Consider the following 25470-nt stretch of genomic DNA (forward strand, 5'->3'; position numbering starts at 1 on the left):
CTGCGTCAGGGGTGGAGATGGAGATTGACCGCGTTTCAGCCGTGCGTAATTGGCAGACTCCAACTACAGTAAAGGAGGTGCAGCGGTTTTTGGGTTTTGCCAATTACTACCGTAGGTTTATCCGGGGTTTTGGACAGGTAGCGGCTCCCATTACCTCCCTGCTAAAGGGGGGCCCGGTGCGTTTGCAGTGGTCGGCTGAGTCGGACAGGGCGTTTAGTCATTTGAAGGACCTGTTCACCTCAGCTCCGGTGCTGGCACATCCGGGTCCCTCTTTGGCGTTCCAAGTCGAGGTGGATGCGTCCGAGGCGGGGATCGGTGCTATACTGTCTCAGCGCTCGGGCATGCCTCCAAAACTCCGCCCCTGTGCTTTCTATTCTAAGAAGCTCAGTCCGGCGGAGCGCAATTATGACGTGGGGGACAGGGAGCTGCTAGCTGTGGTCCAGGCCCTGAAGGTGTGGAGACATTGGCTTGAGGGGGCTAACCACCCTTTTCTCATTCTGACTGACCATCGTAACCTGGAGTACATCCGGGCAGCGAAGAGACTGAACCCTCGTCAGGCTAGGTGGGCCATGTTTCTGGCCCGGTTTGTCTTTTAGATCACGTATATCCCCGGGTTACAGAACGTTAAGGCAGACGCCCTGTCCCGACGATATGACACAGAGGAGAGGTCCATTGAGCCCACTCCCATACTACCGGAGTCTTGTCTCGTGGCACCGGTGGTGTGGGAGGTCGACACGGAAATCGAGCGGGCGTTACGTACCGACCCTTCTCCCCCAGAGTGTCCAGAGGGATGGAGGTACGTGCTGCTCAAGGTCTGTGACCGACTGATTTATTGGGCTCACACGTCACCCTCCTCTGGTCATCCTGTTATTGGTCGGACAGTGCACTGTCTTAGCGGGAAGTACTGGTGTCCCACCTTAGCTAAGGACGTGAGAGTTTACGTTTCTTCCTGCTCGGTGTGTGCCCAGTGTAAGGCGCCTAGACACCTGCCCAGGCGGAAGTTACAACCTCTCCCCGTTCCACAACGGCCGTGGTCTCACCTGTCGGTGGATTTTGTCACGGACCTTCCCCCCTACGACCTTCTTGGTCGTTGTGGATCGGTTTTCTAAGGCCTGCCGTCTCATCCCTATGCCAGGTCTTCCTACAGCCCTACAAACGGCCGAAGCCCTGTTTACTCACGTTTTCCGGCACTACGGGGTGCCTGAGGATATAGTGTCTGATCGGGGTCCCTAGTTCACCTCTAGAGTGTGGAGGGCGTTTATGGAACATTTGGGGGTCTCGATCAGCCTTACCTCGGGTTTTCACCCTGAGAGTAATGGGCAGGTGGAGAGAGTAAACCAAGATGTGGGTAGGTTTCTGAGGTCCTACTGCCAGGACCGGCAGGAGGAGTGGTCGGGGTATATTCCCTGGGCAGAGATAGCCCAAAACTCACTCCGCCACTCCTCCACTAATCTCACTCCTTTCCAGTGTGTGTTGGGCTATCAGCCGGTTCTGGCACCCTGGCATCAGAGCCAGATCGAGGCTCCTGCGGTGGATGAATGGTTTCGGCGCTCGGAAGAGACATGGAACGCTGCGCACGTCCATCTGCAGTGGGCCATCAGACGGCAAAAGGCGAGCGCCGATCGCCACCGCAGTGAGGGTCCGGTTTATGCACCGGGAGATCGGGTCTGGCTCTCGACCAGAAACCTGCCCCTTCACCTGCCCTGCCGGAAGCTGGGCCGGCGGTTTGTGGGGCCATTTAAAGTCCTGAGGAGATTGAACGAGGTATGTTATAGGTTACAGCTGCCTGTTAATTATCGCATTAACCCCTCGTTCCATGTGTCTCTCCTCAGGCCGGTGGTAGCTGGTCCACTCCAGGAGAATGAGGTACGAGAGGCCCCTCCGCCCCCACTAGACATCGAAGGGGCTCCGGCAACTCAGTCCGTTCCATCGTGGATTCGAGGCGTCGAATGGGGGGTCTGCAGTATCTCGTGGAGTGGGAGGGGTACGGTCCGGAGGAACGGTGCTGGGTCCCTAGGAGGGACATCCTAGATCCCTCCCTGTTGACAGAGTTCCACCGGAGTCACCCAACTCGCCCTGCTCCGCGTCCTCCTGGCCGTCCCCGAGGCCGGGGTCGGCGCACGGCTGGTGCCGCGCGTCAAGGGGGGGGTACTGTCACGGATTCTGCCGAGGCTGCTCCTCCTCCTTGCTCGGGCAGGCTTCAGCGTTCGTCGTCCCCGGAGTACTAGCTAATGCCGTTCGATGTTATCGGTGTTTGTTTAGTTTTGTCTGTATTGTTTACACCTGTTCGTCATTATGTTAATTATTACCCCTGTCTCTCATCTGTACTTTGTGTGTGATTGTTTTCCCCTTCACGGTTGTCTCTTTTGTGAGCGGATTATTTCCTCCCTGCGTGGAGTTATTTTCTGTGTCCTTTTGGATCCTTTTCGTATTAAAAGTACGTATCCGAGAGTTCTGTGTCCTGCGCCTGACTTCGTTTACCGCATCTCACAGACAGTCGTGACAAAACAAAAGTGAGTTATTACAAAATATGACATTTACAATAAAAAGTACAGTACCAGTCAAAAGTTTGGACACACCTACTTTTATTAAATTTTTACTATTTTCTACATTGTGGAATAATAGTGGAAAAAAAAGTGTTAAACAAATCAAAATATATTTTATATTTGAGATTCTTCAAAGCAGCCACCCTTTGCCTTGATGACAGCTTTGGACACTCTTGGCATTCTCTCAACCAGCTTCAACTGGAATGCTTTTCCAACAGTCTTGAAGGAGTTCCCACATATGCTTAGCACTGCTTTTCCTTCACTCTGCGGTCCAACTCATCCTAAACCATCTCAATTGGGTTGAGGTCGGGTGATTGTGGAGGCCAGGTCATCTGATGCAGCACTCTATCACTCTCCTTCTTGGTCAAATAGCCCTTACACAGCCTGGAGGTGTGTTGGGTCATTGTCCTGTTGAAAAACACCGCAAACCAGATGGGATGGCGTATCGCTGCAGAATGCTGTGGTAGCCATGCTGGTTAAGTGTGCCTTGAATTCTAAATAAATCACAGACAGTGTCACCAACAAAGCACCACCACACCATCACACCTCATCCTACATGCTTCACGGTGGGAACCACACATGCGGAGATCATCTGTTCACCTGCTCTGCATCTCACTAAGACACGGCGGTTGGAACCAAAAATCTCAAATTTGGACTCATCAGACCAAAGGACAGATTTCCACCGGTCTAATGTCTATTGCTCGTGTTTCTTGGCCCAAGCAAGTCTCTTTTTCTTATTGGTGTCCTTTAATGGTTTCTTTGCAGCAATTCGACCATGAAGGCCTGATTCACTCAGTCTCCTCTGAACAGTTATATTAAACAGTTGATGTTGAGAAGTATTTGTTACTTGAACTCTGTGAAGCATTTATTTGGGCTGCAATCTGAGGTTCAGTTAACTCTAATGAACTTATCCTCTGCAGCAGAGGTAACTCTGGGTCTTCCTTTCCTGTGGCTGTCCTCATGAGAGACAGTTTCATCATAGCGCTTTATGATTTTTGCGACTGCACTTGAAGAAACTTTCAAAGTTCTTGAAATGTTGCGTATTGACTGACCTTCATGTCTTAAAGTAATGATGGACTGTCGTTTCTCTTTGAGCTGTTCTTGCCATAATATGGACTTGGTCTTTTACCAAATAGGGCTATCTTTTGTATACCACCCCTACCTTGTCACAACACAACTGATTGGCTCAAACGCATTAAGGAGGAAAGAAATTCCACAAATTAACAAGGCACACCTGTTAATTGAAATGCATTCCAGGTGACTACCTCATGAAGCTGGTTGAGAGAATCCCAAGAGTGTGCAAAGCTGTCATCAAGGCAAAGGGTGGCTACGTTGAAGAATCTAAAATCTATTTTGATTTGTTTCACACTTTTTTGGTTACTACATGATTCCATATGTGTTATCTCATAGTTTTGATGTCTTCACTATTATTATATGTAGAAAATAGTAAAAATAAAGCAAAACCCTTGAATGAGTAGGTGTGTCCAAACATTTGACTGGTACTGTACATTGTAATGAATACTCAGGGTGAAAAAGGTGTAGATTCACGCGCAGAACGCGGCAGGTGTTTATTACGCCTTTGCAGAAGGCAGGAATCGTGGTAACAGGCAGGCAACGGTCATACACAGGTAGGCAAACAGGCAGGAGAATGAAAGACTAGGACTGAAGGCTATAACTGGTTCACACAAACGAGCTAGGAACAGGCTTAGTAGAGTCAAAACGAACAATACCTTACAAGGCACAAACAGAATGAACTGAACTAAATAAGGAGCTGATGAGACCAGGTGAGTAACTAACAAAGGTGAAATCAATGAACAAAAATAAAAGACAGGGCTACGTTCAAGAACACAAAGAAACAGGGCTATGTTGAAGAACACAAGGTTGACTAAGAAAATAAATACAGAACCTTACATGCATTCATCAGATATAGTACAATTTGTAAATACTATTCAGGGATGGCCACAATTGCTCTTAAAGAGCTACAGGTTTATGATGGCTTTTTTGTTCAAGCCCAGTTCTACCACACCTGATTCTACTATTCAAGGTCTTGATGAACAGCTGAGGTCTTGATGAACAGCTGAGTAGTGGAATCAGGTGTGGTAGCAATGGACTTGAACAAAGAAGCCTGCATAACTCTGTGGCTCCTCAATAGCAATTTTGGTAACTCCTGATACAAACACTGTGACAAATGAGAAACCGCTGAGAAACACCTGTAAAATACAAAGTCATTAGACAAGTTCAAAATACTTTTAAGAATACATACACTATATATACAAAAGTATGTGGACACCCTTCAAACTGGTGAATTCGGCTATTTCAGCCACACCCATGCTAAAATCAAGCACACAGCCATGCAATCTCCATAGACAAACATTGGCAGTAGAATGGCCTTACTGAAGAGCTCAGTGACTTTAAACATGGCACCGCAATAGGATGCCACCTTTCCAACAAGTCAGTTCGTCAAATTTCTGCCCTGCTAGAGCTGCCCCGGTCAACTGTAAATGCTGTTATTGTGAAGTGGAAACATCTAGGAGCACCAACGGCTCAGCCGCAAAGTGGTAGGCCATACAAGCTCACAGAACGGGACCGGCGAGTGCTGACGCGCTTGGCGCGTAAAAATCGTCAGTCCTCATTTGCAACACTCACTGCCGAATTCCAAACTGCCTCTGGAAGCAACGTCAGCACAATAACTGTTCGTCGGGAAATGGATTTCCATGGCCGAGCAGCCGCACACAAACCTACGATCACCATGCGCAATGCCAAGCATCGGCTGGAGTGGTGTAAAGCTCGCTGCCATTGGACTCTGGAGCAGTGGAAACGTGTTATCTGGAGTGATGAATCACACTTCACCATCTGGAAGTCCGACGGACGAATCTGGGTTTGGCGGATGCCAGGAGAACACTACAGTGCCTTGCAAAAGTATTCATCCACCTTGGCGTTTTTCCTATTTTGTTGCATTACAACCTGTAATTTAAATAGATTTTTATTTGGATTTCATGTAATGGACATACACAAAATAGTCCAAATTGGTGAAGTGAAATTAAAAAAATAACTTGTTTCAAAAATGTCTAAAGAATAAATAACGGAAAGGTGCGTGCATATGAATTCACCCCCTTTGCTATGAAGCCCCTAAATAAGATATGGTGCAACCAATTACCTTAAGAAGTCACATAATTAGTTAAATAAAGTCCACCTGTGTGCAATCTAAGTGCCACATGATCCCAGTATATATACACCTGTTCTGAAAATCCCCAGAGTCTGCAACACCACTAAGCAAGGGGCACCACCAAGCAAGCGGCACCATGAAGACCAAGGAGCTCTCCAAACAGGTCAGGTACAAAGTTGTGGAGAAGTACAGGTCATGGTTGGGTTATAAAAAAATATCTGAAACTTTAAACATCCCACGGAGCACCATTAAATCCATTATAAAAAAAATTGAAAGAATATGGCACCACAACAAACTTGACAAGAGAGGGCCGCCCACCAACACTCACGGACCAGGCAAGGAGGGCATTAATCAGAGAGGCAACAAAGAGACCAAAGATAACCCTGAAGGAGCTGCAAAGCTCCACAGCGGAGATTGGAGTATCTGTCCATAGGACCACTTTAAGCCGTACACTCAACAGAGCTGGGCTTTACGGAAGAGTAGCCAGAAAAAAGCCATTGCTTAAAGAAAAAAATAAGCAAACAGGTTTGGTGTTCACCAAAAGGCATGTGGGAGACTCACCAAACATATGGAAGAAGGAACTCCGGTCAGATGAGACTAAAATTGAGCTTTTTGGCCATCAAGGAAAATGTCTGGCGCAAACCCAACACCTCTCATCACCCCGAGAACACCATCCCCACAGTGAAGCATGGTGGTGGCAGCATCATGCTGTGGGGATGTTTTTCATCGGCAGGGACTGGGAAACTGGTCAGAATTGAAGGAATGATGGATGGCACTAAATACAGGGAAATTCTTGAGGGAAACCTGTTTCAGTCTTCCAGAGATTTGAGACTGGGACAGAGGTTCACCTTCCAGCAGGACAATGACCCTACGCATACTGCTAAAGCAACACTTGAGTGGTTTAAGGGGAAACATTTAAATGTCTTGGAATGGCCTAGTCAAAGCCCAGACCTCAATCCAATTGAGAATATGTGGTATGACTTAAAGATTGCTGTACACCAGCGGAACCCATCCAACTTGAAGGAGCTGGAGCAGTTTTGCCTTGCTTTTAGTTTTTGAAATATTTAGGACTAATTTATTCCTTGCCACCCACTCTGAAACTAACTGCAGCTCTTTGTTAAGTGTTGCAGTCATTTCTGTCGCTGTAGTAGCTGACGTGGGGAATTCCTGATTCTACCTGGATTATGTTGGAGAGGCTTCCATTAAAGAACACCCTTTGTGTTCTGTTAGACAGGTAACCCTTTAAACACAATATAGCAGGGGGTGTAAAGCCATAACATGTATGTTTTTCCAGCAGCAGACTATGATCGATAATGTCAAAAGCCGCACTGAAGTCTAACAAAACAGCCCCCACAATATTTTTTATTATCATTTTCTCTCAGCCAATCATCAGTCATTTGAGTAAGTACTGTGCTTGTTGAATGTTCTTCCCTATAAGCATGCTGAAAGTTTGTTGTCAATTTGTTTACTGTAAAATAGCATTGTATCTGGTCAAACACAATTTCTTCCAAAAGTTTATTAAGGGTTGGTAACAGCCTGATTGGTCGGCTATTTGAGCCAGTATAGGGCGCTTTACTATTCTTAGGTAGCATAATTACTTTGCTTCCCTCCAGGTCTGGGGGCACACACTTTCTAGTGGCTTAAATTGAAAATATGGCAAATAGGAGTGGCAATATTGTCCGCTATTATCCTCAGTAATTTTCCATCCAAGTTGTCAGACCCCGGTGGCTTGTCATTGTTGATGGACAACAATATTTTTTAACCTCTTCTACACTCAGTTTACGGAATTCAAAATTACAATGCTTGTCTCATAATTTGGTCAGATATACTTGAATGTGTATTGTCAGCGTTTGTTGCTGGCATGTCATGCCTAAATTTGCTAATCTTGCCAATGAAAAAAAATCAATAAAGTAGTTGGCAATGTCAGTTGGTTTTGTGATGAATGAGCCATCTGATTCAATGAATGATGGAGCTGAGTTTGCCTTCTTTCCCAAAATGTCATTCAAGGCGCTCCAAAGCGTTTTACTATCATTCTTTATGTAATTTATCTTTGTTTCATAGTGTAGTTTCTTCTTCTTTTTATTCAGTTTAGTCAATTTGCAATACTTTTGCCAGTCGATTGTGCAGCCAGACTTATTTGCCATTCCTTTTGCCTCATCCCTCTCAACCATACCATTTTTAAATTCCTCATCAATCCATGGAGATTTAACCGTTTTTACAGTCATTTTCTTAATGGGTGCATACTTATTAGTAACTGGAATAAGCAATTTCATAAATGTATCAAGTGCAGTGTCTGTTTGCCCCCCATTACACACCACGGACCAACAAATATTCTTTACGTTAACAACATAGGAATCACTACAAAAGTTATTGTAGGACCTCTTACATTTGAAGTCGGAAGTTTACATACACCTAGGTTGGAGTCATTAAAACTTGTTTTTCAACCACTCCACAAATGTCTTGTTAACAAACTATAGTTTTGGCAAGTCGGTTAGGACATCTACTTTGTGCATGACACAAGTAATTTTTCCAACAATTGTTTACAGACAGATTATTTCACTTATAATTCACTGTATCACAATTCCAGTGGGTCAGAGGTATACACTAAGTTGACTGTGCCTTTAAACAGCTTGGAAAATTCCAGAAAATGATGTCATGGCTTAAGAAGCTTCTGATAGGCTAATTGACATTATTTGAGTCAATTGGAGGTGTACCTGTGGATATATTTCAAGGCCTACCTTCATACTCAGTACCTCTTTGCTTGACATCATGGGAAAATCTAAAGAAATCAGCCAAGAAGGTACCACGTTCATCTGTACAAACAATAGTACGCAAGTATAAACACCATGGGACCCCGCAGCCGTCATACCGCTCAGGAAGGAGATCCGTCTCCTAGAGATTAACGTACTTTGGTGCGAAAAGTGCAAATCAATCCCAGAACAACAGCAAAGGACCTTGTGAAGATGCTGGAGGAAACAGGTACAAAATTATCTACAGTGTGGGAAAAAAGTATTTGATCCCCTGCTGATTTTGTACGTTTGCCCACTGACAAAGAAATGATCAGTGTATAATTTTAATGGTAGGTTTATTTGAACAGTGAGAGACAGAATAACAACAACAAAATCCAGAAAAATGCATGTCAAAAATGTTATAAATTGATTTGCATTTTAATGAGGGAAATAAGTATTTGACCCCTCTGCAAAACATGACCATTGTTGGCAATCACAGAGGTCAGATGTTTCTTGTAGTTGGCCACCAGGTTTGCACACATCTCAGGAGGGATTTTGTCCGACTCCTCTTTGCAGATCTTCTCCAAGTCATTAAGGTTTCGAGGCTGACGTTTGGCAACTCGAACCTTCAGCTCCCTCCACAGATTTTCTATGGGATTAAGGTCTGGAGACTGGCTAGGCCTCTCCAGGACCTTAATGTGCTTCTCCTTGACCCACTCCTTTGTTGCCTTGGCTGTGTGTTTTGGGTCATTGTCATGCTGGAATACCCATCCACGACCCATTTTCAATGCCCTGGCTGAGGGGAGGAGGTTCTCACCCAAGATTTGACGGTACATGGCCCTGTCCATCGTCCCTTTGATGCGGTGAAGTTGTCCTGGCCCCTTAGCAGAAAAACACCCCCAAAGCATAATGTTTCCACCTCCATGTTTGACGGTGGGGATGGTGTTCTTGGGGTCATAGGCAGCATTCCTCCTCCTCCAAACACGGCGAGTTGAGTTTACATTTACATTTTACATTTTAGTCATTTAGCAGACGCTCTTATCCAGAGCGACTTACAGGAGCAATTAGGGTTAAGTGCCTTGCTCAAGGGCACATTAACGTCATTTAGCAGACGCTCTTAGCCAGAGCGACTCACAAATTGGTGCGTTCACCCTATAGCCAGTGGGATAACCACTTTACAATTTGGGGGGGGGTTAGAAGGAACACTTTATCCTATCCCAGGTATTCCTTAAAGAGGTGGGGTTTCAAATGTCTCCGGAAGGTGGTGAGTGACTCCGCTGTCCTGGCGTCGTGAGGGAGCTTGTTCCACCATTGGGGTGCCAGAGCAGCGAACAGTTTTGACTGGGCTGAGCGGGAGCTATGCTTCCGCAGAGGAAGGGGAGCCAGCAGGCCAGAGGTGGATGAACGCAATGCCCTCGTTTGGGTGTAGGGACTGATCAGAGCCTGAAGGTACAGAGGTGCCGTTCCCCTCACTGCTCCATAGGCAAGCACCATGGTCTTGTAGCGGATGCGAGCTTCAACTGGAAGCCAGTGGAGTGTGCGGAGGAGGGGGGTGACGTGAGAGAACTTGGGAAGGTTGAACACCAGACGGGCTGCGGCATTCTGGATGAGTTGTAGGGGTTTAATGGCACAGGCAGGGAGGCCAGCCAACAGCGAGTTGCAGTAGTCCAGACGGGAGATGACAAGTGCCTGGATTAGGACCTGTGCCGCTTCCTGTGTAAGGCAGGGTCGTACTCTCCGAATGTTGTAGAGTTGATACCAAAGAGCTCCATTTTGGTCTCATCTGACCACAACACTTTCACCCAGTTCTCCTCTGAATCATTCAGATGTTCATTGGCAAACTTCAGACGGCCCTGTATATGTGCTTTCTTGAGCAGGGGGACCTTGCGGGCGCTGCAGGATTTCAGTCCTTCACAGCGTAGTGTGTTACCAATTGTTTTCTTGGTGACTATGGTCCCAGCTGCCTTGAGATCATTGACAAGATCCTCCCGTGTAGTTCTGGGCTGATTCCTCACCGTTCTCATGATCATTGCAACTCCACGAGGTGAGATCTTGCATGGAGCCCCAGGCCGAGGGAGATTGACAGTTATTTTGTGTTTCTTCCATTTTTGCGAATAATCGCACCAACTGTTGTCACCTTCTCACCAAGCTGCTTGGAGATGGTCTTGTAGCCCATTCCAGCTTGTGTAGGTCTACAAACTTGTCCCTGACATCCTTGGAGAGCTCTTTGGTCTTGGCCATGGTGGAGAGTTTGGAATCTGATTGATTGATTGCTTCTGTGGATAGGTGTCTTTTATACAGGTAACAAACTGAGATTAGGAGCACTCCCTTTAAGAGTGTGCTCCTAATCTCAGCTCGTTACCTGTATAAAAGACACCTGGGAGCCAGAAATCTTTCTGATTGAGAGGGGGTCAAATACTTATTTCCCTCATTAAAATGCAAATCAATTTATAACATTTTTGACATGCGTTTTTCTGTATTATTTTGTTGTTGTTATTCTGTCTCTCACTGTTCAAATAAACCTACCATTAAAATGATACACTGATAATTTCTTTGTCAGTGGGCAAACGTACAAAATCAGCAGGGGATCAAATACTTTTTTCCCTCACTGTATATCCACAGTAAAACAAGTCCTATATCGACATTACCTGAAAGGCCGCTCAGCAAGGAAGAAGCCACTGCTCCAAAACCACCATAAAAAAGCCAGACTACGGTTTGCAACTGCACATGGGGACAAAGATCGTACTTTTTGGAGAAATGTCCTCTGGTCTGATGAAACAAAAATAGAACTGTTTGGCCATAATGACCATTGTTATGTTTGGAGGAAAAAGGGGAATGCTTGCAAGCCGAAGAACACCATACCAACCGTGAAGCACGGGGGTGGCAGCATCATGCTGTGGGGGTGCTTTGCTGCAGGAGGGACTGGTGCACTTCACAAAATAGATGGCATAATGAGGAAGGAAATGTATGTGGATATATTGAACCAACATCTCAAGACATCAGTCAGGAAGTTAAAGCTTGGACGCAAATGGGTATTCCAAATGGACAATGACCCCAAGCATACTTCCAAAGTTGTAGCAAAATGGCTTAAGGACAACAAAGTCAAGGTATTGGAGTGGCCATCACAAAGCCCTGACCTCAATCCTATAGAAAATATGTGGGCAGAACTGAAAAAGCGTGTGCGAGCAAGGAGGCCTACAAACCTGATTCAGTTACACCAGCTCTGTCAGGAGGAATGGGCCAAAATTCACCCAACTTATTGTGGGACGCTTGTGGAAGGCTACCCGAAAAGTTTTACCCAAGTTAAACAATTTAAAGGCAATGCTACCAAATACTAATTGAGTGTATGTAAACTTCTTACCCACTGGGAATGTGATGAAAGAAATAAAAGCTTAAATAAATAATTCTCTCTACTATTATTCTTACATTTCAGATTCTTAAAATAAAGTGGTGATCCTAACTGACCTAAAACAAGGAATTTTTACTAGGATTAAATGTCAGGAATTGTGAAAAACTGAGTTTAAATGTATTTGGCTAAGGTGTATGTAAACTTCCGACTTCAACTGTATATACTATATTAGGCCTTTGGAACTTTGGTTTTCCTAGATATGGCTACTATATTGTGATCACTACATCCAATGGATCTGGATACTGCTTTCCAGCTAATTTCTGCAGCATTAGTAAATATGTGATCAATACATGTTGATGATTTCATTCCTGTGCTGTTTGTAACTACCCAGGTAGGTTGACTGATAACCTGAACCAGGTTGCAGGCACTGGTTACAGTGAAGCTTTTTCTTGAGTGGGCAGCTTGATGAAAGCCAGTCAATATTTAAATCACCCAGAAAATATACCTCTCTATTGATATCACATACATTATCAAGCATTTCACATGTTATCCAGATACTGACTGTTAGCACTTGGTGGTCTATAGCAGCTTCCCACAAGAATGGGCTTTAGGTGATGCAGATGAACCTGTAGCCATATTACTTCAACAGTATTTAACATGAGATCCTCTCTAAGCTTTACAGGAATGTGTTAGAAAGCATGGCGTTTTCTTTTGTCTTCGAACAGGTCACGCAAGCAAGCAATGATCATTATGATGATGTTGTTGTTTTACCTGGATGCTTCGTGTGCAACCTGCACCCCTGCTACTTTTTACTTGTGGATAGAGACTTCAGGTTTTCGGGAACACATTGAAAAGTAACTTGACACTGTGTTGATCAGTCAGCATACATTTTGATTATAATGGGAGTGAACTGAATTAATGTATAAGGTAAGGAATAGAATTTGCTCTGGATCTTCTAACAGCAACGCGTCTGTCTGGTGTGTGCATGTATTATAATTAGCAGCGTGGCAGTTTCCCCAGTTCCCAAAGTTTGGTGTATCTAACTGGCTATAATTGCAGCCAATAGGAGGTTCGCTAGCTTAATTGTTTGTGCTCTTATTACGCGCAAGTGTCCAGGTCAGCAGTTTGCTTAGGAGCTAGAAGCAGAGCTTCCATATCTGTCGGCGCCATTATATTATGTTTGATGGCGCCGACAGATTTGCACAGATGACTCTCTTCAGCCATATGAAAACCTTCCATAACAAAATATACCTAGCTAGCTGGCTAGTTATTTTATTTCGCTTCTCATCCAACTGGTGTTAGCTAGCCAGCTAAAGCTGCTGGCTTTCTACTAGCTAGCTGCTACTGTTGCGCAGCAACCGTGTTGCTCGACTGGTTTTAGAACTCTGAGATTCGGCTGAAAAGGTAGCTGCACAACCTTGGTTTGTATTGGCCAGAAATGTACACGTGAGAGCCATACATTGTGAATTCAATAAAAACTGTTGCACTTACAAACGTATCCAGTCCAAATGTATCGAAGACTAATGGTCACCTTATGGACGCTGAAGTCTTGTTTTAATCCAATGTCTAAAATTTTAGCTAGGTTTGGGAGAAAAAAAGAATCTGACGACTCTAATGCTAACGGCCCTGTCAAAAATCCAGTATAGTGGTTCACGGTAACGGCCGGACAATCATGACGAGAGACGGGGAGTGTGTTGTGTAACTCCAATCAAGTTGATTTGCGAATTCTCATTGACATTGGAGTCATATTGGCTTAGATATGATGGTAGGGAGATTTAACATTGAGCTTCAACCAATGCATACTATAGCGACTATAATGATGCCTAGAGCTCAAAGAGAATTTTATGTGCTGTTATATACATTATATTTGAAGGTCCCCCAGGCCCAGCCGCATCCATCCTTTCATACATGAATGCTGAATGTATGTCATATGATAGTCATTACATGTGCCCATTCAGTCAATGTATTTATATGCAGGTTATCATTTTAACGGTGGGTGCCACTTCTCCAGCCCATGTAAATGTCATTAGAATATGGGTGATCTAGTGTCAGCCATTAAAATAGCTCGACCTGAACTGGCTGCTTAGCAACAGCGGCTGGTCATGCGAAGCAGCCAGGGTCGTGTTCATTAGGCACCAAACGGAAGAAAACAGACTGAAACAGGGAGCTGGGAGGGACTACCTGGACTTGTTCAACAGGAACCACTTGTTTTCATTTTTAAACGGTTTGCTACAGTGTGCCCTATTGACTAAAACCCTGGTCTAGAACGAAGGGTGATGTATGAGAAATCCTTCTGCTTTACATCATCACATTCACAGTCCAGTTCATACTTGGAGCTCCCGAGTGGCGCAGCGGTCTAAGGCACTGCATCTCAGTGCTTGAGGCATCACTACAGACCCTGGTTCGATTGCAGGCTGTATCACAATCCGGCCGTGATTGGGAGTCCCATAGGGCGGCGCACAATTGGCCCAGCGTCGACCAGGTTTGGCCGGGGATTAGGCCGTCATTTAAATAAGAATTTGTTCGTAACTGACTTGCCTAGTTAAATAAATGTTAAATAAAAAATATATATATACTCAATAACCATCTAAGACCATACTCATCAAATGCTATTCATTCTTCATTCAAAGGAATGTGGCAAAGCTCCCGCAAACCATTTTACCCTCTTTATGTAATGTTGGATGGGAGTAAATTGTTTTAATTGCCCATTAAGTCATATATTCATATGAAGGTGCTTTTTACCTAGACCATCCAGACCCACAGAGGGCGTTGTTCTGCCTTGGCACTACACCTTTCATTATGACAATAATGATGGCAGCACAGTGCGAGAGGTTCTTCCTGGAGAATCATCCATCTAGAGAGGTGCAGGTTATAAGAATGCCCTTTTTCCCCTGAATGAATGGAAGTGGTCCTCGTTAACACAATGTTTTCACACCCAAGAATGTTTCCCTGTTTTATAGTCCATTCACACGTCCCATGAAACATATTCTTCATCCAAATGAAACAGCTGGAGCAATAACAGCAATAACAGGTCTCCTGCCCCCATGCATCATCAGTGTGTTTGTTCCTCAACACAAAATACAGTCTCGGTCTCAGTTGTTTTTTTATTCCCTCGCTCTCTCGTTCTCTCCCTCCCTCCCTCTTTCTCTGTCTCTCTCTCTCTCGCTCTCAGCAGTCACAGCAAGGACACAAATGAGATGAGCCCTGGAATGTCCCCACACTGCATGCCACGGAGGATGACAGATATGCTCATGGGAAATGTGTTTATGTCTGTTCCGTACTTGTGTCTCTGTTTGTCGCATATTTGCGTTTCTCACACATCCATGCACGCACGCACGCACGCTCGCACGCACACACACACACACACCGTCATCTACTTTAGGCTATTCCATTCCATTGCCCAATAGCGAGGGAGTCCTGCCTCTCTACAGCAGGGCAGGGACCGTGCAGGCTTTTATATCCTCCACCCAGGCAGGCAAGCGATGATGCTGCTGAGGACGTGTGTGTGTGTGTGTGTGCACGTGCATGTTTGTTTGTCTATTCTATCTCTCTCTCACACAAACAGATAGAGAGGGAGAGGGAGAGAGAAAGCAAGAGAGAGAATATAAAAAAAGAGAGAGAGAGACTCCTCCCCCCTCTCTTCCCAATCCAGCACCAGGGTCCAGCCTGATTTTCAGATTTTCACAGCTGGGGGCAACTGACTCGCCCCCCTCCCCTCCTCCCTCCATCCTTCCATTCAGGCCTGGCCCACATCACAAGCCAGCTGTGAGGCTGCAATCAAACAAGCTCCTGCAGGGAGGGCCTCTTGGGGAGCACTGACATCAGTGCCCAGGAATGAGCTATAGTGCTACAATAATAAGGCACGGGCAAATCTGGGAAATAAATCAGTTTTCTGCATCATTTAGGTCTGGGTCTGCCTGGTATCTTTACCTATACCGTTCACACTGAATCAGTGGCGGCTCCTGAAAAAATTCTCAGGAGGGGCAATTTTTCTGATGATTTAGGTGACCTACACACATTTTAAAAAAGATATGTCCAGCAACAACATGAAGACAGGGGCAGCATATAAGTCAATACCAGAAGCATTTATTGACTGATCTGGGGAGATGGATTCCAGTTTCTGTGACAGATTATAAATAATCTCTGATGCCTTTGTTATATTAGCTTTTGGTTGAATGTACTGTCGTAGTAAATATATAATGTTATAGCTTGGTCTGACTAAAATCTTGTGCATGACCCATTTTGTGTTGGGCGTTTGTTTTCAATCAATGCTGTTCCTATCCTATAACAATGGACAAAAGAGTCCTATCTTGTCAGCCTTGTCAGCAGGTGGCCAAGGACAACACCCACGCCATAGGTCTCTCAGTTCTTCCAACTCACGAGTTCTTGCTCTGAGGACACACACACACACACACACACACACACACATCATCACTGATAACACACACACACACACACATCATCACTGTTAAACACACACACACACACACACAAAAATCCCCTCTCTTTAGGCTGAACATTTGAAGACAGAGAACCCGACTCAGAGCCAATGCAACAGTGGAGGGGACCTCGCCCAACTCATCAGGACCAATCAGAAGATCAGAACTACTAGATTCAACCTACATCATTTATTGTATAAAATGTCTGCACACAATGTTTTCGGGGCTCTCTTCAGATAGCTCCCTAAGAGTTTGACGAACGAGTCCGTGCACGCGATTCCAGATATCTTTACCTCTGAATAAACTGCCTTTATTATACCATATCCACCCTGTCCAAAGTCTCTACTTGGTCTCAGTTCTCCAGTAAACTTGTGATTATCAACAGTACACAACGGTAACAAACAATTGGGGGAACTCACGGGGCAGATAGTAAGGTCGCAGTGACACAGAAAGCAGTTCAATGTCGGGGGTACAGAGTCGCTCTCTTACCAGGATCGATTTTCCCTGTGACTGTGTCAGATCGCGGTCCGCTCTGACCAGGGTGAAGCCGGCCGGCTCCACTTCTCTGTCCGGGACTCTGTCATCCAGCCAAGTCTCCCAGCTGTATTGGATTCCGCTGCCAGCAGCGTTTTCATTATTTAGTCCGTTCGTAGCGGGTATGTACACGATCAACAAGATCAGTCCAAAACCCACCACTGGAAATCCATGGTTGGCAGAATGTTTGTAAACTAAGTGTACAAATTAAAAACATAAAATAACGCCACTAAGTGTACAAATTAAAAACATAAGATAACGCCACACTGCAGGTCGCAACAGAGACGCTGCTAGCCGCTATTTTCTTAGTTACGTTCATGGTTACGTCACGTATGACGAAAGCGCGTAAGTGCAAGCCCACAGACACCCATAGAGATTGTATTGAAAGCTTTGAAATTTGAAAAAAATTGATTTTACATGGGAGTCTATGACAGACTTCTGGGCGATTTTCAACATGACTGAAATCGCCCCAAAAACGGGCGGGGCCATTTGAAGCACGACTTTAGCCTGATTTGACATTTAGTGGCAGTCAGATCAGATTAGAACACTGATAACTACTGTTGCCGTGATATAATTGATTAGAAAAAAAATCCCTTCCTTTTCCCGTTTGGCAGTGCGTCGCCCATATCGCCCTATTGAACACACCGCCCCTGCACTGGATAGACGTCAAAATGTAAACCGAACTAGTTGCGAATGGTATTCCACATTCCAGAGAAGGAAGGTAATATTTGAATATTTTGCCTCAACTATGGTATAATTCTGGAGATTCCCCTGGGCAGGACAAATCTCAAGTGTACTGTATGTGGGCTACCGACATACATGCGTGCAAGTATACAGGCATGCACTCTGTCATTCATGTAATATCATGCAATATTTTGTCTCAGCAGAAATGTCATACTGTGGTATAAAGAAGTGGTCAAATCTCTAGTGTAGGTTACCTACACACATGCATGCATGCATGCAAGCATACATACATACTACAGGCACAACATCTCGAAACAACACACACGAGTATTACACACATAGCATCTGCCCATTTAGCTAAGTAACACTGTAGGGTACAGTATTCTGCACTACCATGATGCGTTTTTCATTTGTTATTCATCCTCCCCCATCCACCACACGGTTGCCATCCATGCTCTACTTTACAGGTATGTCTCCAGCAAGCTACAGTCTGAGTGCATGTGTGTTATGGCGGGGAGGTGGAGGAGACCCCGTCTTGTCTCCATAACCCAATTTCCACTGCGCAGCCAGATGGAGAGCGCTTAAGTCATGTCAGCCACTTCATTAGGGGGAGAGTGGATTTGATGGCAGGGACGTAGGGAGAGGTGGCTGGCACGCTGGCTGGCTTTGTGTGTTTGAGGAACTCTTGTATCAACTATCTGTGTTTTTCCATTCTTCCATCCGGTCCAGATCTGACCCAGCCCCGGCCCGGTCTTGGCCCAGAGTAAAACCCATCTGAACCCGACTGTGACAGCTGAGCTAATTAACGTCCTCGAATCCCACAAGGCTGACAGGCCAGTTAGCTCCCAGATTTACACTTTGAATCCTATCATCCGTTTCAACATCATCTTGCTCATACTAAGTGTATTTGGCCAGCTATACAGCAATATCCAGCATCCAACACCATCCTCGGTTAAAATAATCCCATATGCTGAGAGCTAAGGGGTAGGTTCGGTTGTTACAAAGGAGTGCTTGCAATCAATGGTGTACATGCACGCACATATTAATACATTGTTTCATGAGGGTGCTTCTGCAAAGGAAACCTCCTCCCTGGAGCCACACATGAGCATTTTCTGGGGGTTTTTGCAAAAATGACCACTGAACAACAGGAAATATTACAGACTGTGGCTTTATTGAAGAATCCCATATCCCGAGAGCCTCTCAGATGTATTAATAATAACAATAATAATATATTTTATTTTAAGTACTTTTCAAGACACCCAAAGTCACTTTACATAAATCAGCAATAATCATCAAGATAAAAAAGCAATAAAATCCCACATTACAATCAGCAAGAATATAAAAGTACACTAAACATGATGACAGACTAACCATGTGAGTAACGATAGAACATGTATTCTCTCCTAATCTGTAGAAATCACAGTTTTCTGGAACACATGAATGGCAGTTGCATCCTACAGGGTGCATCATTCTGGCCGCGGTCACCTGGGAAAGAGGGTAACAGAGAAAGCTAAGTATTGTATTGATGTTTTTTATGTAGCTAAAAAAGGAACAAATTCTCTTTAAGATTTATTTTTACATCTATCAAAATGTTTGATGCATAATGTGAGGGAGAGTGCTCTGGCGACTGCATCGTACCTCCATAGTTCATCTCCATGCAATGCTCACGGCCATTCGTGTTGTCGTTCCAAGCACCATGGTTGCTGTTATCGGGTTGCCCCTGGCCCCAGTTCTGGTACCTAAACCTGGACCCGTCGCTCCACAGCCAAAGACCCTCCTAAAGAGCATCCAGGCAAATGTGCAATGAGAAGACCAGTGGCGGCTCCTGAAAAAATTCTCAGGGGGGGCAATTTTTCTGATGATTTAGGTGACCTACACACATTTTAAAAAAGATATGTCCAGCAACAACATGAAGACAGGGGCAGCATATAAGTCAATACCAGAAGCATTTATTGACTGATCTCAAAAGTGTTGGCTTACCAGGGTTGGTGGAGCCCTCAGTTTCATCTTTGCCTCGCAAAGCTAACTCAAACACTCCGCAAAACTTCACACACTGGATTAGCCGGCTGAGGATGTGGCGGTTCTTGCTAATGTCGTAGTAAATATATTTGTTATAGTGAATATGGAATATGATATGTTGAGTAAAATGTTGTGCTAAGATCTATTTAGGTCAGGAGCTGGTTATAAGTTCTGTTCCTATCCAATAACAATGGACAAAAGGGTCCTATCTTGTCAGCCTTGTCAGTTTCAGTTCTCCAGTAAACTTGTGATTATCAACACTAACCTCATCGTTGTGGCGGCGGACAGCTAGCCTGTATCCCTCATCCAGTTGAGTGGGAATGTTCACTCTCCCCAAAGCAGACAATCTCAAACAGCTATCCATGTGGGTCTTTGACAGCTCATGTTTCTTAATCTTTCCTGAAAGATGGTGCATGTCCGTTACACACCAGTCGCTGTCCAAGCGGTGCTGTCTGCCGTGCCGCCTTCAGGGTGAAAGAGTAAGCAGGGGGTAGCAGAAGACTGCATTAGCTACATCGCAGCCTGCTAGCCAGGTTTTTCGTTCGTACCAATTTTTGGAAAATCCTCGGGTGTAGGACTTCCCCCCTTTAGTAGAAACCTGTTAAATTATTAAATTTGGTCTGGGAGGTCCTAATTGTTTCGTTGCCAATTTATCTTCATTTGTTCGCCGACAAAAAGGAACTTCTTTCAAAGACACAATCGAGTTGCACTGAAGCCTAGCCATTTTGATAGTAGTAGTGAATTGATTGAGGCTGCTACCCGCTCTTTTCTTAGTTACGTTCATGGTTATGTTACGTATGACGAAAGCGCGTAAGTGCAAGCCCTCAGAAACCCATAGAGATTGTATTGAAAGCTCTGATATTTGAAAAAAATAGATTTTACATGGGAGTCTATGACAGACTTCTGGGCGATTTTCAACCTGACTGAAATCGCCCCAAAAGGGGGGGGGGGGGCATTTGAAGCACGACTTTAGCCTGATTGGACATTTAGTGGCACTGTGGCAGATCAGACGTCTAGATTACAACACTGATAACTACTGTTGCCGTGATATAATTGATTAGAAAAAAAATCCCTTCCTTTTCCCGTTTGGCAGTGCGTCGCCCATATCGCCCTATTGAACACACCGCCCCTGGAGAAGACACTAAACACTATTGTTCTTTAAAGGAAAGTGCAATCTCTTCGCCATTGTTTTGGTAAACAGCTGAGGGATGGGACTGGAGAAATGTAACCACTCAAATTCATAGACAGACCTAATCTAACATGATTTGAAAATTATTTAACCATGCTTTAAAGCTACACAGTGTATGTTTACAATGGAGTAAAACAAGCTTATAAGTTATATCCTCAAAGGATCAACGCATCCTACTGTATATGTATATGTTAAACAGAGTGCTTCTGACCTTGATGGCATCGTTGGCTCCAATCCAGATGCGCTGGGCTCCGTTGGCACTTCTTTGGATGACAGACAGGAGGAAGTTATACTGGGAACGGCTGTGCACTGATGCCAGGTTACCTCCCAATAGCAAACAGTAATGCTGGAGAGAGCGAGAGAGTCAGGGGGGAGGGGGGATTTTAAAGGGAATCATACAAAGAAGGTAGAATATTTTGTTTTATTTAACCTTTATTTTGACAGGTAAGTCATACTGAGACTAGGGTCTCATTTCAGAAAGCTCTGTAAGTTGTTCCACATAAAGGGTGCAAAAAAACTAAAAGCAGCTTTATCCAACTCTGTGGAGACCAAAGTGGCCTCCAGTGTTATCCAAGCCTGAGACCCGGTTTGGTAATTTGTAAATCTAAATTGAATTAATGATGATAGATGTATAGGAAGTTTCTGCATGAGTTTCTGAATATGAAGAGAAGGAATAGCACGTCAAGTTTTAGTTTAGCAACACTGTTAAACACACTAATCCTATGATGTTTACAATGAGTAAGTCTGGCCCTAAATATGGACATTTATTTACAAAAATGTACAGGTACCTCTGCCTCTGGCCAATTGGCCAAGATGGGGACGTACTGATAACAGTGTGTCCCAGAACTGTGCCAACCAGGTGGGCATGATGAACTCCTGGTTTGTAGTCCCCACTTCTCCTTCGCCCCCATCTCCTCAGACTCTGTAGGGGGGAGAGATAACATTCAATATTATGATGAAATGATTAGTCCCGACCACACAATCTGAGTGGTCAAAAGTGCGTTCCAGCCGTGATTTTATTGAGCTCAACACCACGGCTATCTGTGCTATCTGTGCATTATCAGTCCGTTAACATTAGCAAACCAATGCAATATTATAGTTTTCTGCAGGTTTCAGAAAGCCTGTTGGTATGGGATTGAGGATGGCAGTTTACCGATTGGCAGGTTGGGTATCAGGTTCTCTGCGTCATTCAGATCCCCTACAACAAAGACAGACAAAGACAGAGGAAAGATTAAGACTTGTGCTCTTTAAAGTGTAGAATGATACAGTATCATCAAACTGCATATGATGAGTGTGAACAGGTAATCATACCATTGATAAGAATACCTCTGCTACCTACACATCGATAAACACCTCCGTTATCTACACTCTGTAACTAAAATTAGTTTTTTTTAAATCAGGTGGAAACTGAGGTATGTCTCTCTTACTTGCATCACCCAGAGCAAAGGCAGCGCTGAGAAGCAGAAATATGGTCAACATCGCCATGGTGATAGTCTCCTGAGAAAAAAGAGACAGACATACATAAAGTGGGTATTTAGTCAGCCACCAATTGTGCAAGTTCTCCCACTTAAAAAGATGAGAGAGGCCTGTAATTTTCATCATAGGTACATGTCAACTATGACAGACAAAATGAGAAAAAAAATTCCAGAAAATCATATTGTAGGATTTTTAAGGAATTTATTTGCAAATTATGGTGGAAAATAAGTATTTGGTCAAGAACAAAAGTTTCTCAATACTTTGTTATATACCCTTTGTTGGCAATGACACAGGTCAAACGTTTTCTGTAAGTCTTCACAAGGTTCACACACACTGTTGCTGGTATTTTGGCCCATTCCTCCATGCAGATCTCCTCTAGAGCAGTGATGTTTTGGGGCTGTCGCTGGGCAACACGGACTTTCAACTCCCTCCAAAGATTTTCTATGGGGTTGAGATCTGGAGACTGGCTAGGCCACTCCAGGACCTTGAAATGCTTCTTACGAAGCCACTCCTTCGTTGCCAGGGCGGTGTGTTTGGGATCATTGTCATGCTGAAAGACCCAGCCACGTTTCATCTTCAATGCCCTTGCTGATGGAAGGAGGTTTTCACTCAAAATCTCACGATACATGGCCCCATTCATTCTTTCCTTTACACGGATCAGTCGTCCTGGTCCCTTTGCAGAAAAACAGCCCCAAAGCATGATGTTTCCACCCCCATGCTTCACAGTAGGTATGGTGTTCTTTGGATGCAACTCAGCATTCTTTGTCCTCCAAACACGACGAGTTGAGTTTTTACCAAAAAGTTCTATTTTGGTTTCATCTGACCATATGACATTCTCCCAATCCTCTTCTGGATCATCCAAATGCACTCTAGCAAACTTCAGACGGGCCTGGCGGCGTAGTGTGTTACTGATGGTAGGCTTTGTTACTTTGGTCCCAGCTCTCTGCAGGTCATTCACTAGGTCCCCCCGTGTGGTTCTGGGATTTTTGCTCACCGTTCTTGTGGTCATTTTGACCCCACGGGGTGAGATCTTGCGTGGAGCCCCAGATCGAGGGAGATTATCAGTGGTCTTGTATGTCTTCCATTTCCTAATAATTGCTCCCACAGTTGATTTCTTCAAACCAAGCTGCTTACCTATTGCAGATTCAGTCTTCCCAGCCTGGTGCAGGTCTACAATTTTGTTTCTGGTGTCCTTTGACAGCTCTTTGGTCTTGGCCATAGTGGAGTTCGGAGTGTGACTGTTTGATTCAGCGACAGACAGTGAGTACTTTAGAACGTAGGTGGAGGTGAGTATAGTGGACTTACCTGTTGTTTAAGGAATCTCTGGTAGTCTTTATAGGTTCTGTTTAGTTGGAGAAAGGGGATCAACTAATATACCTGGCCACAAGGAAGCAACTATTGTTTTCTATCAATAGTTAACTAATATAATGTTGTTTATGAGTCATTCCCGTAACAATGGATCAAAGTGCAAAATAACAGGATCATATATTTTTCCTTCTCATGGCACGTTTCTTATTATCATCAAAAGAGAGGAGCATATATTGCCATTGGTAATAAGGAGACAGACAGACAGATAGATGGAAGGACAGTGGGACAGAGAAATACCTTTTTACTTCAAAAGACCAAAAGGGTAGCTAGTTTGTTTAATTCCCTTGCTGGATGAAGGAAGGATAAGTGAGCTGGATGGAAGGTTTTGTATTTGGCAGCCGTCTTTAAAATAACATAATCATGTGGAGAGGGAAGCGTTCAGTGGTTAAGTGGCGACTAAACGCCTCCTCACCTCTTGTGATTAGAGATAATGCCTCTGACATTTCAATGTCACAGCAACGTCAACTGTCTTTTTTGGGCGGAAAAGTTGGAGAGGTCAGGAATCGAATGAATCAATAATCTCATCCCATTACTCCAGCAGCCAGTCAGGCTCATTTCCAGCCAGAGAGAAAAGAGGAATTCAGCATTTATACAACTACAGTACATTTCCCTCGCAACGAGCAGATGCTGAATGACTGTGAGCAGCACACTTAAAGGCCTGAAGGACACACAGGATAACAGACAGACCATAGACAGCCCATAACTCTGAATAGGAAAGAGCGGAATGAGCTCATAGACATACAGTACTGCATGATGGTTCATATTGCAACAATGCAAAGGCTTGGAAACATAATGAATGAGACTAGGAATAATGATGTGTACTTACCTGATTGTGGAGACATGGTTAAATGAAGAAAGGGAGTCATTTCATATTGGTGTGTTGCTGTCTAGCAGTGAAATAAGATTTCTAGAAGAAGATTTTCTACCCATGACCTCCTAATGTGGGCTGTTTCAATGTTTCTGTTCTTTCAAGCACGCTTCTTTCAAGTGACTTATTTCACGGTTACAAAAGCATGATATAAAGCTAAGTAATGCTCAAATAAATTCTGGATACCACTCACGCACATCATTTTGCCTGTATTAGGGAAACATTTTCTGACGGGCTCAAATTGCCTACTCAGTACAGATGAGGCACAGCTGCTGAATGAAGCATGCTGGGTAGTCTGCCTGTCAGTGTGTGTGTGAGTGTGTGTATGTGAGTGGCAGGCTCTGACTCAGCACATTAATGTGGGCCACAAAGAGAGAGAAGAGACTGGCTCTTTTATTGCCTAATCCAGTTTAGGAGATGAATCCAGCCTTTAATCTAATATTCCCATAAATGATTCCTCCTGTATACATGAATCACTGACCTTACCCAATAACAGCACTCTATTCCAGCCACGGCCAATAGAAAGACAGAGACAGTGTGCGTGCGTGCGTGCGTGTGTCTGTGTGAAGATGCAGGTTTAAATGGCCTGTATGAAAGCAGCAAAGCTGACAATGGAGTTCTCTCTATTCCTCCCAAAGCTTATCAACATTGTTTCATTCCTTCCTCTCTCTAGTCTAATAGTATCCTCCAGGCACCATGCGGTGGTTCACTGACCTGCTCTATGAAACCAATAAAATGCATAAAAAGTGTGACCATTGAAAGCAGCTCTACCTTCGGAGACATGTTGAGGAAAGGGGGACTAAACTGAAGTGAACGCTTTATGTCTAGCTAGACTCCCCGGTGAGAGAACTGACAGCTTTTTACAGCAGCACAGGACAATTATTCCTACAACATCTGTCCGGACTTCTAGGTTCCCATACCCAATATCAGCTGCCAACACTAACATTTATACAGCGAGGGTCTGTATTTGCTCAATGTCTGTAAACCATTCCATATTAAAGTCTGCTATTGAGTCTGGAATTGGAACGGATGGCTAGGGACACCTCTGGGTCATCTCACCTCCCCCTCCCCCATTTCATGATTCGTCTCTCCCTCTATGCATC

General features: G+C 44.4%; 1 protein-coding gene across 1 annotated transcript; it reads right to left on the bottom strand.

Annotated features, from left to right (window-relative positions):
- Positions 1-18864: 18864 nt before the first annotated feature.
- Positions 18865-22140, bottom strand: LOC311139530 (galactose-specific lectin nattectin-like; the record flags this gene model as incomplete). The annotated part of the gene is made up of 6 exons (XM_084174415.1): positions 18865-18932; positions 19086-19224; positions 20867-21001; positions 21444-21577; positions 21809-21853; positions 22083-22140. 6 exons carry the CDS (start codon positions 22138-22140, stop codon positions 18865-18867), a joined length of 579 nt encoding a protein of 192 aa, XP_084030541.1.
- Positions 22141-25470: the final 3330 nt, after the last annotated feature.

The sequence above is a fragment of the Coregonus lavaretus genome, assembly GCF_964263955.1.
Source record: "Coregonus lavaretus genome assembly, chromosome: 13".
Taxonomy (NCBI): Eukaryota; Metazoa; Chordata; class Actinopteri; order Salmoniformes; family Salmonidae; genus Coregonus; species Coregonus lavaretus.